This window comes from Phalaenopsis equestris, unplaced genomic scaffold (genome assembly GCF_001263595.1).
Source record: "Phalaenopsis equestris unplaced genomic scaffold, ASM126359v1 Scaffold000295, whole genome shotgun sequence".
Lineage (NCBI taxonomy): Eukaryota > Viridiplantae > Streptophyta > Magnoliopsida > Asparagales > Orchidaceae > Phalaenopsis > Phalaenopsis equestris.
The window spans coordinates 170,631-183,843 of record NW_018164737.1 but is presented as its reverse complement, the minus strand read 5'-3'; the positions used below and the strand labels follow the sequence as shown (position 1 = coordinate 183,843).

At 32.9% G+C, this 13,213-nt stretch overlaps 1 protein-coding gene across 3 annotated transcripts in view; it reads right to left on the bottom strand.

Moving 5' to 3' along the window:
* The window catches only part of LOC110025228 (desumoylating isopeptidase 2-like), a 50,289-nt gene that overhangs the window by 16,209 nt on the left and 20,867 nt on the right, over positions 1-13,213 (bottom strand). For 2 of the 3 annotated variants that reach the window (XM_020725569.1, XM_020725567.1), the window contains exon 3: positions 2,630-2,697. In XM_020725569.1, the coding sequence (XP_020581228.1) occupies positions 2,630-2,697 (68 nt within the window). Of the gene's footprint in view, positions 1-2,323; positions 2,541-2,629; positions 2,698-13,213 lie in introns of those variants that run through there. The other variant, XM_020725568.1, reaches the window with a different exon arrangement.

The window sequence follows — 13,213 nt, the reverse complement described above, 5'->3', positions numbered from 1 at the left end:
CGGGACGGCTCTCTTCCAACGTCGCCCCAAACGAGCGAATTTTGCGTTCGGATGCCGCACATCAGTGAAAACGCTGCGCCAAACAGACCCTCAATCTTTCTATTAGAAGGTAGCCAGCTAGAATCTGGTGAAGTTTGTTATACTTCCAAATTTTAAAGAGTTATTCCCTCTTTATTAGGAAAAAAATATTTTAGACTTTCAAATTTTAAGAAGAAATTATCACATTGATTCCCGTAATTAGTTAAAATTTTGATTAAAATTTTATACGATAAAGTTATCTGTTGATGCAAGAAAGTCATATATTCATGTTCTAAAACCCCGTATCTGAGATCTATCCTTTCCCCAGCTCTACCCATAGCTACAGAAGCAAGCCATCTGCCACCCCTAAATTTTCATTTCGTACCCTTGATTTTGAACAAGATCGATAAGATGAGAAAGACTGGGGAACAGTTTCAAAATAGAAGCATCGAGTTGTCAAAATTCATCCAAAATAATGCATTAACCAACTAAGAAGGAAACTGCAAGAATCTGGCAATAAAATATCCGCAGTTAGCAAAAGCCACTTATGGGCTTGCCCACAATTCCCTAACACTATTGTAGCCAATACACTTCGATCATTTGCTCATTCATGATTATTCAACTCTATGGGTTTTAGTTTATACGAATTTGATTCTATAAGGGGTTCCTAGGGCCATAATTGATAGTTGAATGGAATATCCTTGATTGTTTGGTTGTCAGCACCTGGAACCTCCTATTCCTCATGATGTTTCTTCTCTCACCCTTATTGCCTGTTTACAAACCCTCTTTCCTCTGCCTTATCTCTTTTTAAACTACTCCCTCATCTTTAAATTGCTAATTTTCCATTATATGATAACTTTGGTTCACCTTTGACACCTTAAATCCACCATCAATCACCTACCCATACATCTATCATTCTTGGATCATTTCATCATTCATGATTACTCCAGTCCATGTTAGACCATATAAACACAGTTCTATAAGAGCATATTAGGGCTACAATCCATTGATGGCTCACTTCTTATTACTCAAATCCTCCTATTCTCTCTATTAAAGTAAAATAAGCCTCTTCTCTCGTCGTTATTTCCTTTCTGCAATCCCTCTTTCTCATTCTCAGCTCTATTAATATACTCCCCTCACGGTTGCCACCATTAATCCATCACCAATTCATCTATTAACACATCCTTATCACTGCATTTTAAACTGGTTGCAAAATTCTGCAGCGAAAACTGATTTTAAAACTCATTGCAATGCAAAAATAACCCACCTCACATCCTGAAACCCCTTTATTACAAGCACTCACCCCTCCAAATCCATGTCATCCCTGCTTTAAACGTTCAAAAAGAGATCCATCTAGAGTACCCAATGACAAAAAAAATTAGCATTAAAACTCTAAAAATGTAGTGTCAATTACCTTTATTGATCTCGTATCTAATCCTTCACTAGTTTATCTATTTTATTGTTGTTGATGGTTTAAGTCATTGTGCCATCCTAAACCCTTGTTGTGTAGCGAAAAAGCGTTTTTCCAAGAAGGAGAAAGGGTGGCAATGCATTTCCAATGGTAAGTTCTGACTCATCCTGGTTGGTGTTAGTGTAGTTAGTCTACAATGTGAATTACAAGTTAAAAAAGTCAATTGTAAATTAAGAAAAAAAACTGTTTAGCAAATATGTTTTTGAAGCTCTGGGTCAGTTTAGTGAAATCAATATACCATATTATTTTTCGATTCAGTACAATACAAATAATAGGTTCCCATTTTGTTCTCTGAAGCCCATTCTTTGTTGATACAGAATAAATATACCAGTTAATAAACTGGCATGATCATCTACCGTTCCAATAACATCACATATCCTTTTAATCAAACTATTGTCATAATAGTACCCAATATTTCAGATATCTCAACATTCAGTGTCAATTCTACAAGGACCACAAGTAGTAGATGAACTCATTTTCCCATTTCGGAAGATCCTTGGATTTATTTTATCCTTCAGAAATGAGAAAGGAGATGTTCCTCCCAGTTAATACAAAAGGATTAAAATTGGAAAGAAATTCCAAAAATTATTGGTTGTTAGCAAGAATGATCCAGCACTCTTCCAATGCCATTTAACTTCAGCTTCTTATTAAACATTTTAAATACAATACACAGAAAATCATCTCAGGTAAAACAAAGACATTTGACCTTATGTACTGTTGTCTTCGTTATATCATGAAACTAATGTAAATTTGAAAATGATGATCATAACTTGGGCCAACCGAGCCATATGTCAAAGAAAGTAGATAGGAAACAAACGGACTTCACGTGAGAGGAAGGTTTCTCTCTTTCTTTCTTTGGAGGAGTAGATTAACAAACACAAAAAAAGAGTACTTCTAATTTTTGAAGGGTCTCGAAGCAACACTACTTAGCTAATTGTGGATGCCTAATCGCATGTGCCTAGGAAGAGCCAACCCGAAAAACTTCTGCGGCAGCAAACGAACCATTTTTGAGTAGAGCACATGATATCGACAACATACTCATATAAAAACCCTGTAAAGCCCCATGAAATTCAAAGATTCCAGCCAATCCCAATAACATCTAGACAAATTAAACAAAAGAAGTTTAAAATAATTTTATACCTGAAATGCAGTATTTCCAGCTACAATCATGGCAGTATCACCAGCATTTGCAAACCGATTGACCCATACTGAGAATTTATAAGAGTTAAAAATATGATTAAGAATAGGCAAGCCGTAGAAATTAAAAAGCATTTAAGCTCAAAAGTTTAATCTCTATGAAGTCTAAATAATCTAATATAAGTTCAAATTTAAAAAAATATATATATGCATGCTAAAAATTAGGTGAATGGCATAGAAACGAAACCAAATAAACAATTAGAAGCATCCAAATAACTGAGAATCAGCAAACCATGAGTATACGCTGTCTTCTTCTCAAAACCAGGTAAAAAAACCCCATCGAGAGAACTTTATTAGGCTGACATTTATTATTCATGAAAATATATAATCAAATTATATAGGGATTAATTTGATGAACATTAAAGAAGAAAGGCATTTAAAAAAGGTTTCGTGAAGTTATTCAAATTAATATCCCACTTTACACAATGAAGAATCTCCTAAAATTTCATATAAACATCTAAGATAACTTATAACCAGTCAGAAACTTTCTTAATAAACATTCATGCAATCAAATACAAGGATAAAACACTAATTTCATAAATTTAGATGGAGAGCTTGAAGAATATTTCAACATATTTAGTTCTCTTAAACATATGAATAATAAAACAATGACTAACAAAAGTAACTGTGGAAGCAGAGTTTTTCATAATAGAATTAATGAATTATATCAAGAAGCATTATATTTGATATATCATTAGAAAATGAATCCAATCAAACATGAATTTTAATACAATATTTGAATTATCAACTTTCAAAATTAGATTGAGGACCATCCAACCTTCAATTTCAATAAATTTACAATCAAACTAAACATTTTGAGAAGACAAGCCTAACGTTGCCAAAAGTAATATGATCAGAGTCTAAATAAGCCCAAATCAAACATTCAAAATATGATTAAAAATTTTAAAAAATATAAATTAAAAAGTCAAACAGCTTCCAAACCATACATGCTTATGGCCAAATAATGTCTCGATGACAGGGATCAAATAACTCAATTTTGAGGCCATTAAAGCACTTCGATATTAAAAGAATGTTGTATGATCAAAGAAATCAATGAGAGTCATCTAATAGAGTACTTTTAAATTTTTAGCTACAACAACAACAACACCAAAGCATGGGGTCGGCTACATGAATCATTTTTTCTCCATTGCTTCCTATTTAGTGTCACATTTTCATTTAGTTCTAATAAATTAAGATCATTTTTTATACAATAAGCCCAAGTTTTCCTAGATTTACCTTTGTCTTTCTTAACGTAAGTCAAATCTAAAACATCTACTTTCCTAATCCGATCATCAGATGGTCGACGCTTAATGTGACCAAACCAACTAAGACGAATTTCTACACCAATCCTATCAAGGATGTATTCATTTCGCATTTTGTCTCTAAGTGTAAAGTCACTCATCCACCTAATCATTCTCATCTCAGCAACACTTAACTTAATATTTTGCTTCTTTTTTAAAGGCCAACATTCAGCGCCATAGAGCATTGCAGGTCTTACCACCGTCTTCTAAATTTTCCTTTCATTCTGAGTGATACTTTCTATCACACAAAAGGCCCGAAGCATTCCTCCACATCAACCAATCAACTTGAATTCTACTATTAAAATCCCCATCTATATCACCATCGCTTTGAACAACAGACCCGAGATATCTAAATCGATCACACCTTTTAAAAACTTGATCACCCAAAGTTACATTTCTGTCACTAGAGCTACTACTAAAATTACATTTCATGTATTCAATTTTAGTTCTACTCAAATGAAGGCCTTTAGACTCCAATGTAGACCTCCATAATTCAAGTTTTTCCTATACTCTTTTCTCTCGTCTTATCCACGAGAAGGATATCAACAACAAAAAGCCTACAACAAGGTACATCCTCCTGTAAATGTCCAGTAAGACCATCCATAACTAAAGCAAAAAGGTACGGGCTTAAACCTGATCCCTGATGTAATCCAATAGAAATAGGAAAATATTTGGTCAATCCTCCTTCAGTTCGAACACAAGTAACAGCTCTAGTATACATATCTTTAATGACTTGATTATAAGTCATATCAATACCTTTCTTCTCAAGAACTCTCCAAAGGAAATAAAATCACAAGGAACCTTATCGTAAGCTTTTTCTAAATAAATAAAATCAAATGTAGATTTTCCTTATTATCTCTGAACTTCTCCATCAAACCTCTCAATAAATGTATAGCTTCCATAGTAGACCTGCCCATTTTCATCAAAAACTATAAACTGAGCCCAATTCTTCACATGAAGAAGACTTCAATTTGAAGAAAACATGGAAATAAAAAAATTAAAAAAAAAACTAATGTCCAACACAAACAACCTCCACTAATAACCATCATCCTTCGATCGTCATCACTTGATCGTTGCCATCCAACCATTTTCATCAAACTGTCGTCATCCTTTAACCATCATAATCAAATTGTTGTCATCATTGCCTAATTGTAATTATTATTTCCCAATGATCAACACACGTGTCATCTTTCAATTGCTACTATTTTCACTACAATCATAAGAGACAAAGCTAGTGCATGATGCCTTATTTTACTATCCCACTTTTTTTTATTAGAAGAAAGAGCAAACCTTTATAATCCCAAAAAATATAGTTCATCATTTCATTTGAATTTGATTACATTGTTTTTTCTCTTCTCAAGATTCCTAGTTAAAAAATCATGTCTCTTGTACTCTATTATTTATTTGTATATGTATGAGATCTTTATACAAAACTAAAACAAAAAACAACACAATTTACAGCCCAAAATTATCTCAAATGTAACAATTTTCATATCATTTTATATTGGAAATGGAGATATTCATAGCAAGACACATTGATGTATGCAATTTGCAAATGATTTAAATTTAATTGCGTCGGCTTCTTCCAAAGTAAAAAAAAAAAAGAATAATTGAAAAATATATATATATATATAGAATAAAAGTATCTTGGACTAGTATGCTGAAAAATAATAAAAAAAAGTAATTGATGTAGATATGAAATTAATAACTATTTATAGAATGATTAACTGACATCTAAGTGTAGTAAGTTCAAATTTCTTGGAAATGAAATAACAAAATATGGTGATATTGAAAAAAGAGTAACGTCAAAGTTTTTATAATGAAATTAAAAAAAATGCTATATGTTAGGAAAACATATGTCAAGTTAAAATTTAAAATGTCAATTCTAATAACACTATATTATATGGATATAACACTATACTATATGGATATGAGTGTTGTGATTTGAAATTTGAGTTAAGTAAAATAAAAAACATTAAGATGCATGTATGTTAAAACTAGAAAGAAGAAATAAGGAAAATTTATAATAAAGAGGAGTTGAAAATAACATTTATTGAAAATAAGGTGGAAAAACTACATTTTAAGTAGTTTGATCATTGATCATATAGTTTAGAAATACACCAATAAGCAAGAAGATAAAATTAATGAGAAGTACCAAAAAGGAATGAGTAAACAAAAGGCAGTAAAAAAAAGAGTTGTGCAAAACAATGCATAAGATAAAGTTAATATCTAATGCATCACCCAACCGGAACTAATGAAGAATTTGAATTTAAAGTCAATCCAAGATAATTAGGTTAAGATGATGATGATGGTTTCAAAATTGAAGTTGTGTATCTTAGCCAGCTAGGAATAATATGTAGTGCTTTGCAACAAAAGCTTACCAAAGCAAAGAATATGAAAACAAAACTACATTTGGATGCATCTTTTTTCAAGTTCCACAATTAGTATTACTTTCACAATGTAACATGAAACCACACCACCAGTCGAGAAAAGCCTAAGAAATCGTAAACAGTGATGATGAACTTGAAGGAGGGAACTAAAGCAATAATGAGGTGAGGGTATGACTAAACCCAGCAGGGAGGCAGTTTTCATGATTACCAAAAGCAAACTTATGGCTGCCTAAATTCTATTGTTTTTCACTAGGAAGGGGTCAGTACTCTAGAAAAAAGGCCTCCAGGAATAATGAATATATATATAACCATGATATTAGAACTATAACTATCACAGATGTCACGATCCGGCCCAGGGCATAGAATAATTAAGGCAAAAAACTGACAGTCAAACGAAAAAAACCTATCTAAAAGTTTCATTTCGAAATCACATAAAACCCAACAAAGGACAAAAGAGTCATTCGAAGTCATAAAACTTAATTTTATGATATTTGATTCACATTTAATTTTTTATATTAACATAATATAAACTTGAACTATAATACCTACCATCCCACACTCCTCAGTGCCTGTACATAAAATCTTTTAAGTCCATAGAGTTTATATATTGTTTTACGTAAAAATATAAATAACTTACACGTTGAGTTAAATTACTCAATAAGTAAATAGTTATAGATTACAATAATTCTCATTTTAAAATAATTTGAAAAAATTACAATTACAATAAAAATGATTGCGCAATAAAAGAAAACATTTTCACTTTCTTTCATTCATTTATGTTACACTTTTCATTATTGGTTCACTGTCTAAACATAAAATTTAAAAAATATACGTTTAATCATTTCTGTTTTTATTTTCATTTACATTTTCTTGCACAGGTACATTGCATTCCCCTTCCAATACCATCCAGGGGTGACTCTCATATGCATGCATATATCATATTTTATTCCATTTTTCTTGTATTAAACAATTAAAAGAAAATATGTACATTTACATTTAAAATAAAAGTTGGGAAACAATAAATAAAAACTATTATAAAATAAATCATATTTATCAACCTCAACATTGTAGTCAAATTGACCTATAGGAACAAATTAAATTATATCAGTTATATCCCACATTAAGATGTCAAATTTCGTAAATTAACTTTTATAATTCTATTTTAGAGGCATTCTAAATTTTCTTTTGGCAAGCTTCATTTAAGAATCACTTTATTAAGCCTTAAACTTAGGTTTTGGTGTTCTTAAAGTTTTTAATTTAGCCCAAATCTAATTAATTAGGAAAAGAAAATTTAATTATTACAAATCAAACTTTATACATGAATTTCCTTTCCTTCCCATGTCTTAGCTTCATCATCAAAATCCCTTCACTAGCAAATAAGAGTTTCGTTAGGCTTTGGTTTTCCACTTCACACCTGCGGCTCTTCTCCTCTCGTAATGGAAATCTGCATCACCTCACACCTTCCAATTGAGACTTAATAGATTATATCCTGTTCAAATAGCTTAATATACTATTAAATACCTTCGGTCCTTCCACCAACCCAGTCCGCACGAGCGCCTTCTCATCTTTTTGTTATTCGTCCACCGCACGCGAGCACTACGTTGCTCTTGTTCCTCCTCTGCCTTTTGTTGTGACTCAACCCGCAAGTATTTGCCGCTACAACCTCCTTCTCTTTTACAAGCTTAGGGCACGATAGTACGCACCATCCACGCCTCTGCCTTCTTCTTCCTCCACTGGTTCGCAAGGTAATTGCACACTAAACCGCAACCTCCCTCTCTGTCGAATAGCTAGGGCATAAAACAATCCCAACTGCTTCCCGTTTACGATACGCCAGCTTCACACGACAAGGTAAGTCACACCATTCTCTCCCCCTCCTCCTCCTCCTCCTCCCTTATTTTCTTCTTCATCCTTCGTTTCTCACGCTCCCTCTGCTTCGCTCGCTCACTCATCTGATTCGATGCGTGTGATTGGTGTGAACAAACAATACTATTCTTATGTTGTAACTGAAAAGATGCTTATCTCAGTGTCTATTTGATTTCCTATTATAATTATTATTTAATATTTATTTATTTAATTTCAGTTATTACAATCTCTCATACAAATTTCGTCCTCGAAATTTGTAAATCTACTCCAAGCCTCAAATTACTTCTCATTAAGTAAAATTTAAATTATCCAAAAATTTTCAGGGAGTTTAAATCTCATTCAACAAGATGAAATATAAATATAATAAAATAAGTTCTGATACAAAATAACTAAACTCACATTCCCCATCAATTGAAATAGGGTAACATCACATCTGAAACAATGTAGCATAATAACACGCCTCTTCTCAAACATAAAACACATTAAAAAGACACTGCTAGAACATGTGATAAAAGATGAAACTCATCAATTCTTGGTAGCATTAACATCATCAATAGGTTCTTTAGGCTCATTATGAGTAAGAGAATAAACTCGACGTGGAACTGACAGTCTTGGTTGAACATGATTAGGAGTTGAACCTATAAACCCCATCTTTCTCTGCCCACCTAAAATCTTCTGTGACGGAACTCCACCTAGTTTATGTTCATCTGAGGTTTTCTGACCAAGTGACGTGTAGTTTTTAATTGTGTGACCAGGCTGACGACACCAGTAGCATGTGTTTAAGCCCATCAAAACCTTCACCCTTATGTTGTTCTCCACATTTGACACAAGTGACTATGGTACAACAGAAAGTGCCACCACTGAATCTATCAGAATTGAATTTCAGCTTCTTCACATTGTATTCTTCTGATTGATCTACATGCTCTCATTCATCAATATCATTCCTCTTGTGCATCTCCTTGCGCTTCTGAATAAACTGATAATCAATCTCCACTCGTCTAGCCCGCTCCACTAAAACTGAATAGTCATCAATCCCCAATTAACATTCACTCATAAGGCCGCATGCAAAATGAGTGAATTGTGAGAGTAGGTGAATAAGAAAAAGCTTTCTATAGTGGGGGTGAGTTTTATGTGGTAGAGATGGTCCATGGAATGTTAAAGATAAAAAATTGAAGACGGCATGCTTTTGCACTACCTCTGAGTTGAGAAGCATACATTAGAACAAAGACTCCCTCAAAAAAGATAAATTCAATCAATGCATCAAGAAGAAAAGAGAAAACTATAAAATGAGCTAGGGTTTCAAACTGACAAAGACTCAATTTTTTCAAAGTGCAAACTAACAAAACTCAATCTTTTAGGGCTTCCTTTTTCATCCTTATCTAACCTAGAATGTATGTTAGGATGTTCACATAGAAGTTTGCCTAGAGTTTCTTTCTTACTAAGAAGAAAACATATTCATCCTGTTTACACAACAATAGCACTCTTAAAATCAAATTAAGAATGGGGATGAGATTCCATGTTCATAAGAGGCATGAAAATTGACAGGATACAGCATTTAATTTCTTTCACTAGGACGAACCAAGCATGCATTAAACGCATACATACAAGCTAATTTAGTCAATTTTGAGAATTAAGCTGAACTTCCAACAGAAAAATATATATATATATATATATATAAGAAAATGATGGCAATACGCTTACAAACAATATTTTGGCAGCATTTCAAAGCTCAATAAATTAGTTTATGTATTGTTTTATTCCGAAGTGATGCAACATACCATTAAATGAACAATATTGTGCCGCACCTTGCCACTCACAAATACAATAATTCCCTAAAATAGCTTGAGAATGAGCTCTTTTGAAGTAGGGTGTTAAATGGAAACAAGTTAAGAAAAACCGATTAAATTTGCAAGCAATAGATGGAGAGAGCTATAGAAAATTCAAATGATACAAAACAAAACAAGATGAATACCAACTGTATAAATGAAAACTTATTCCATGTATCTGAAATCTTTGATCCCTTACAACTACTGTACTTGATGGGATAAGTAAAATAGTGCTAGTTGATTCCCTTCGTAATGTTATTTTCCCCTTTATTTTAAGCATGACCACTTCTTTGCCTCTTCTAATTGTTATGCTAGTTTACCAGATCTAAAAACATATCCAATAAGCACTATATCTTCATTTGATAAGAAGAAAAAGAGTCCGTATATCAGACTAATATCCATCTAAAAAACTTGGGTGAAGAAACAGAGAGTACCATTAACCAATAAAGAACACCAAACCCTTTTGCAAAGCCATGTGGAAGGTATGGAGGGCAAAGTGATTTATGGGGGTATAAGGGAAGCATTTAATATATTGTGAATGTCAAAGGCAAAGATTAATCAGAGAAACAGTACAGTATTAATGCATGACAGGGGTAAGAGAGAAAGGTACTTCATAAGTAACTGATGACTCCTACATCTACTTACTCTCCGTTTGGCGCAATGTCGAGGCAGCGGCGCGGTCCACGAACCGCATTTCCGTCATTTGTTTAATGCATTCCAAAAGGTGACACGTCGTGATATAACTTTTAATGTATTCTCTCAGCGCAGTTCAGACGTTGTGTTCTGCAGTTTGGCTTATCATTTTATCCTTCGCCCCTCTCTAATTCTCCTTTTCTGCTTCTATCTCCAAGTCCTATCTCACGAGGTATCCGTTGTGCGCAAAATTTTGGGATCCCAAGCGAGGTTTCCTTCTTCTTATCCTTCCTATTTGTGCCGAGTTTGCTCCGATCTCTGAGGTATCTTCGATCTCACCCTGATTTTGGTTGGTTGTTTTCGCGACATTTCGATTTCTCTAGGGATGATCCGTGGTTTTTCTTATTACAAGCATGTGTTTGTCCTAGCTTATGCAAACACGTATATGTTAGCATTTCGGTAGAAAAAGCCATCAAACTACACCCTAATTTTTTTTGTTTTTGTTTTATGGTTTTCTTTTTGGGATTTTGGTTTATCTGTACCTTGGCATTTTGGTTTTTTCAAACTCTATTTTGATAATAAAGTTTAAGGTTATTAGTTGGCCTTACGGTTTCTTTATGTGGATATTCATGCGGGAAGAATTTGGCCGATTTTGCGTATGATTTTGGCATATAAATGTGGCATTTCAGTTTACTGCTATGGTGATTTTGATACAATGCCCTAAGGAGCATTTCCGTTTATGGGGATTTTAGGAATGAAGAAATGCGGACAAATCGATTGATGCTAACATTTCGGCTTGCTATTGAAATATGCTAACCATCACACTATGACCGAATTCTTTATGTAGAAATTGATGTTTAGACAAGTAATGCATAATACTTTATACTTGAAAAAAATGCTTGATATAATATTTATCATTTCAGTATATTTCGATATGAATTGAAATAGTATATGTGCACGTATGGCTCTCTCATATTCAGTTTGATATGATTCATAATAGTTTATGGATTGGAATAAAAATATTATCTACGCATCATCTCCTCTCATATGCACTTCTTCTGTAAATTTTTATACTATGTAATTTTTTTAATTTTGGCCAAATTAGAGATTTAAATGGGAAATACAAGGAAAAGTGGAGCTTCTGCTATATGTGAAACAGTAATAAGGATAATCATGTGTGTTTTTTGTCTGAATATAGGCACACAACATTTTTCAACAAAGAGGGATGATACAAATTCAAAGAAATAATCGAAAGAAAGTGTGATAGAATGCAATTAAAAAAATAAAGCGGGACCAATTAAAAAAGGATTACAAATTATAGAAAGAATAAAAACGAGAGACTGCAGGCCTTGATTAGAGTCATACAAAGAGGACTATTCTAGAAATTATGAAAGTACTAAGAGAAACTTCAAAATTTTATGAAGACATGGCTTCGTATTTTTGTTCCATGAAAATGATAAAAGATCCAACTAAGAGAGTTTTTATGAGTTTCGAGCCTGAACGTAGGGTTGATTACATACATTTCTTTTATAAACAATCATGGTGTCTGAGTGAGCTATTTGTTTATGTTATAGCTTCATCCAAATTCTTACATTTATTATCCAAACAAACTCATTATCAAATTCATATTGTGAGATATATCTCTATTTGATGTGATTTCATCATTCTATTAATGCTTGAAATGATTTTTTGATAAATGATGAATAACAGGGAAATTTCATCATCCTATTAATGTTTCATGTGTTTTTTCAGATAAATGAAGAATAACAGAGAAAGACAACGTTGGAAAAGACTAATTGCAGCCGCTATGTGTTTGATATATGAGTAATATAAGTCAAATGTTGTGTATATTCCTTTCATGACAACATCATTTATTGAGAACAAAAGGTTTGGTGAGGTACTTTCGGATCATCCAACTAGATTACACATGTTTCATCTGCAACGAGAACTTTTTTTAGATCTATTTGAGATGCTACATCAAATTTATGGACTCAATAGATCCTCTAGAATGACTTCAAGAGAGATGTTAACCATAAACCTCTAGATTTTAGCACAAAATGAGTTAGGGCCCGTTTAGGGCAGCTTATTTCGTGCACCTGGTCTGTTTGGGAAAACTGCGTTTTGGCAGCTTATGCGTTTTCAAAACGTTGAAAACATTGTTTTCACACCACACCTATCTAGGTGCGATGACAGTCTTCTGGCTGCAGTTTGGTTTAAAAAAAAAAATAAAAATTTGTAATAGTCATTGCACCTAGCTTATCAGCAGATTATTCAATAAGCTACAGCTGCCCCAAACAGAACCTTAGTTAGGTCTATCATGGAGTGATTTCAACACTCCTCGGAAACAATTAGTAGATATTTTTTAGACACATTTCAGAGCACACCTAGAGAGATTTTGAATGATCCCCTCTATATGTCATATTTTAAAATAAACTTTAGTTTTTTATATTTTTTAATATATTTAAATTTACTCATTCGATTTAAATAACTTACAGGATTTCATTGGTGTTACCG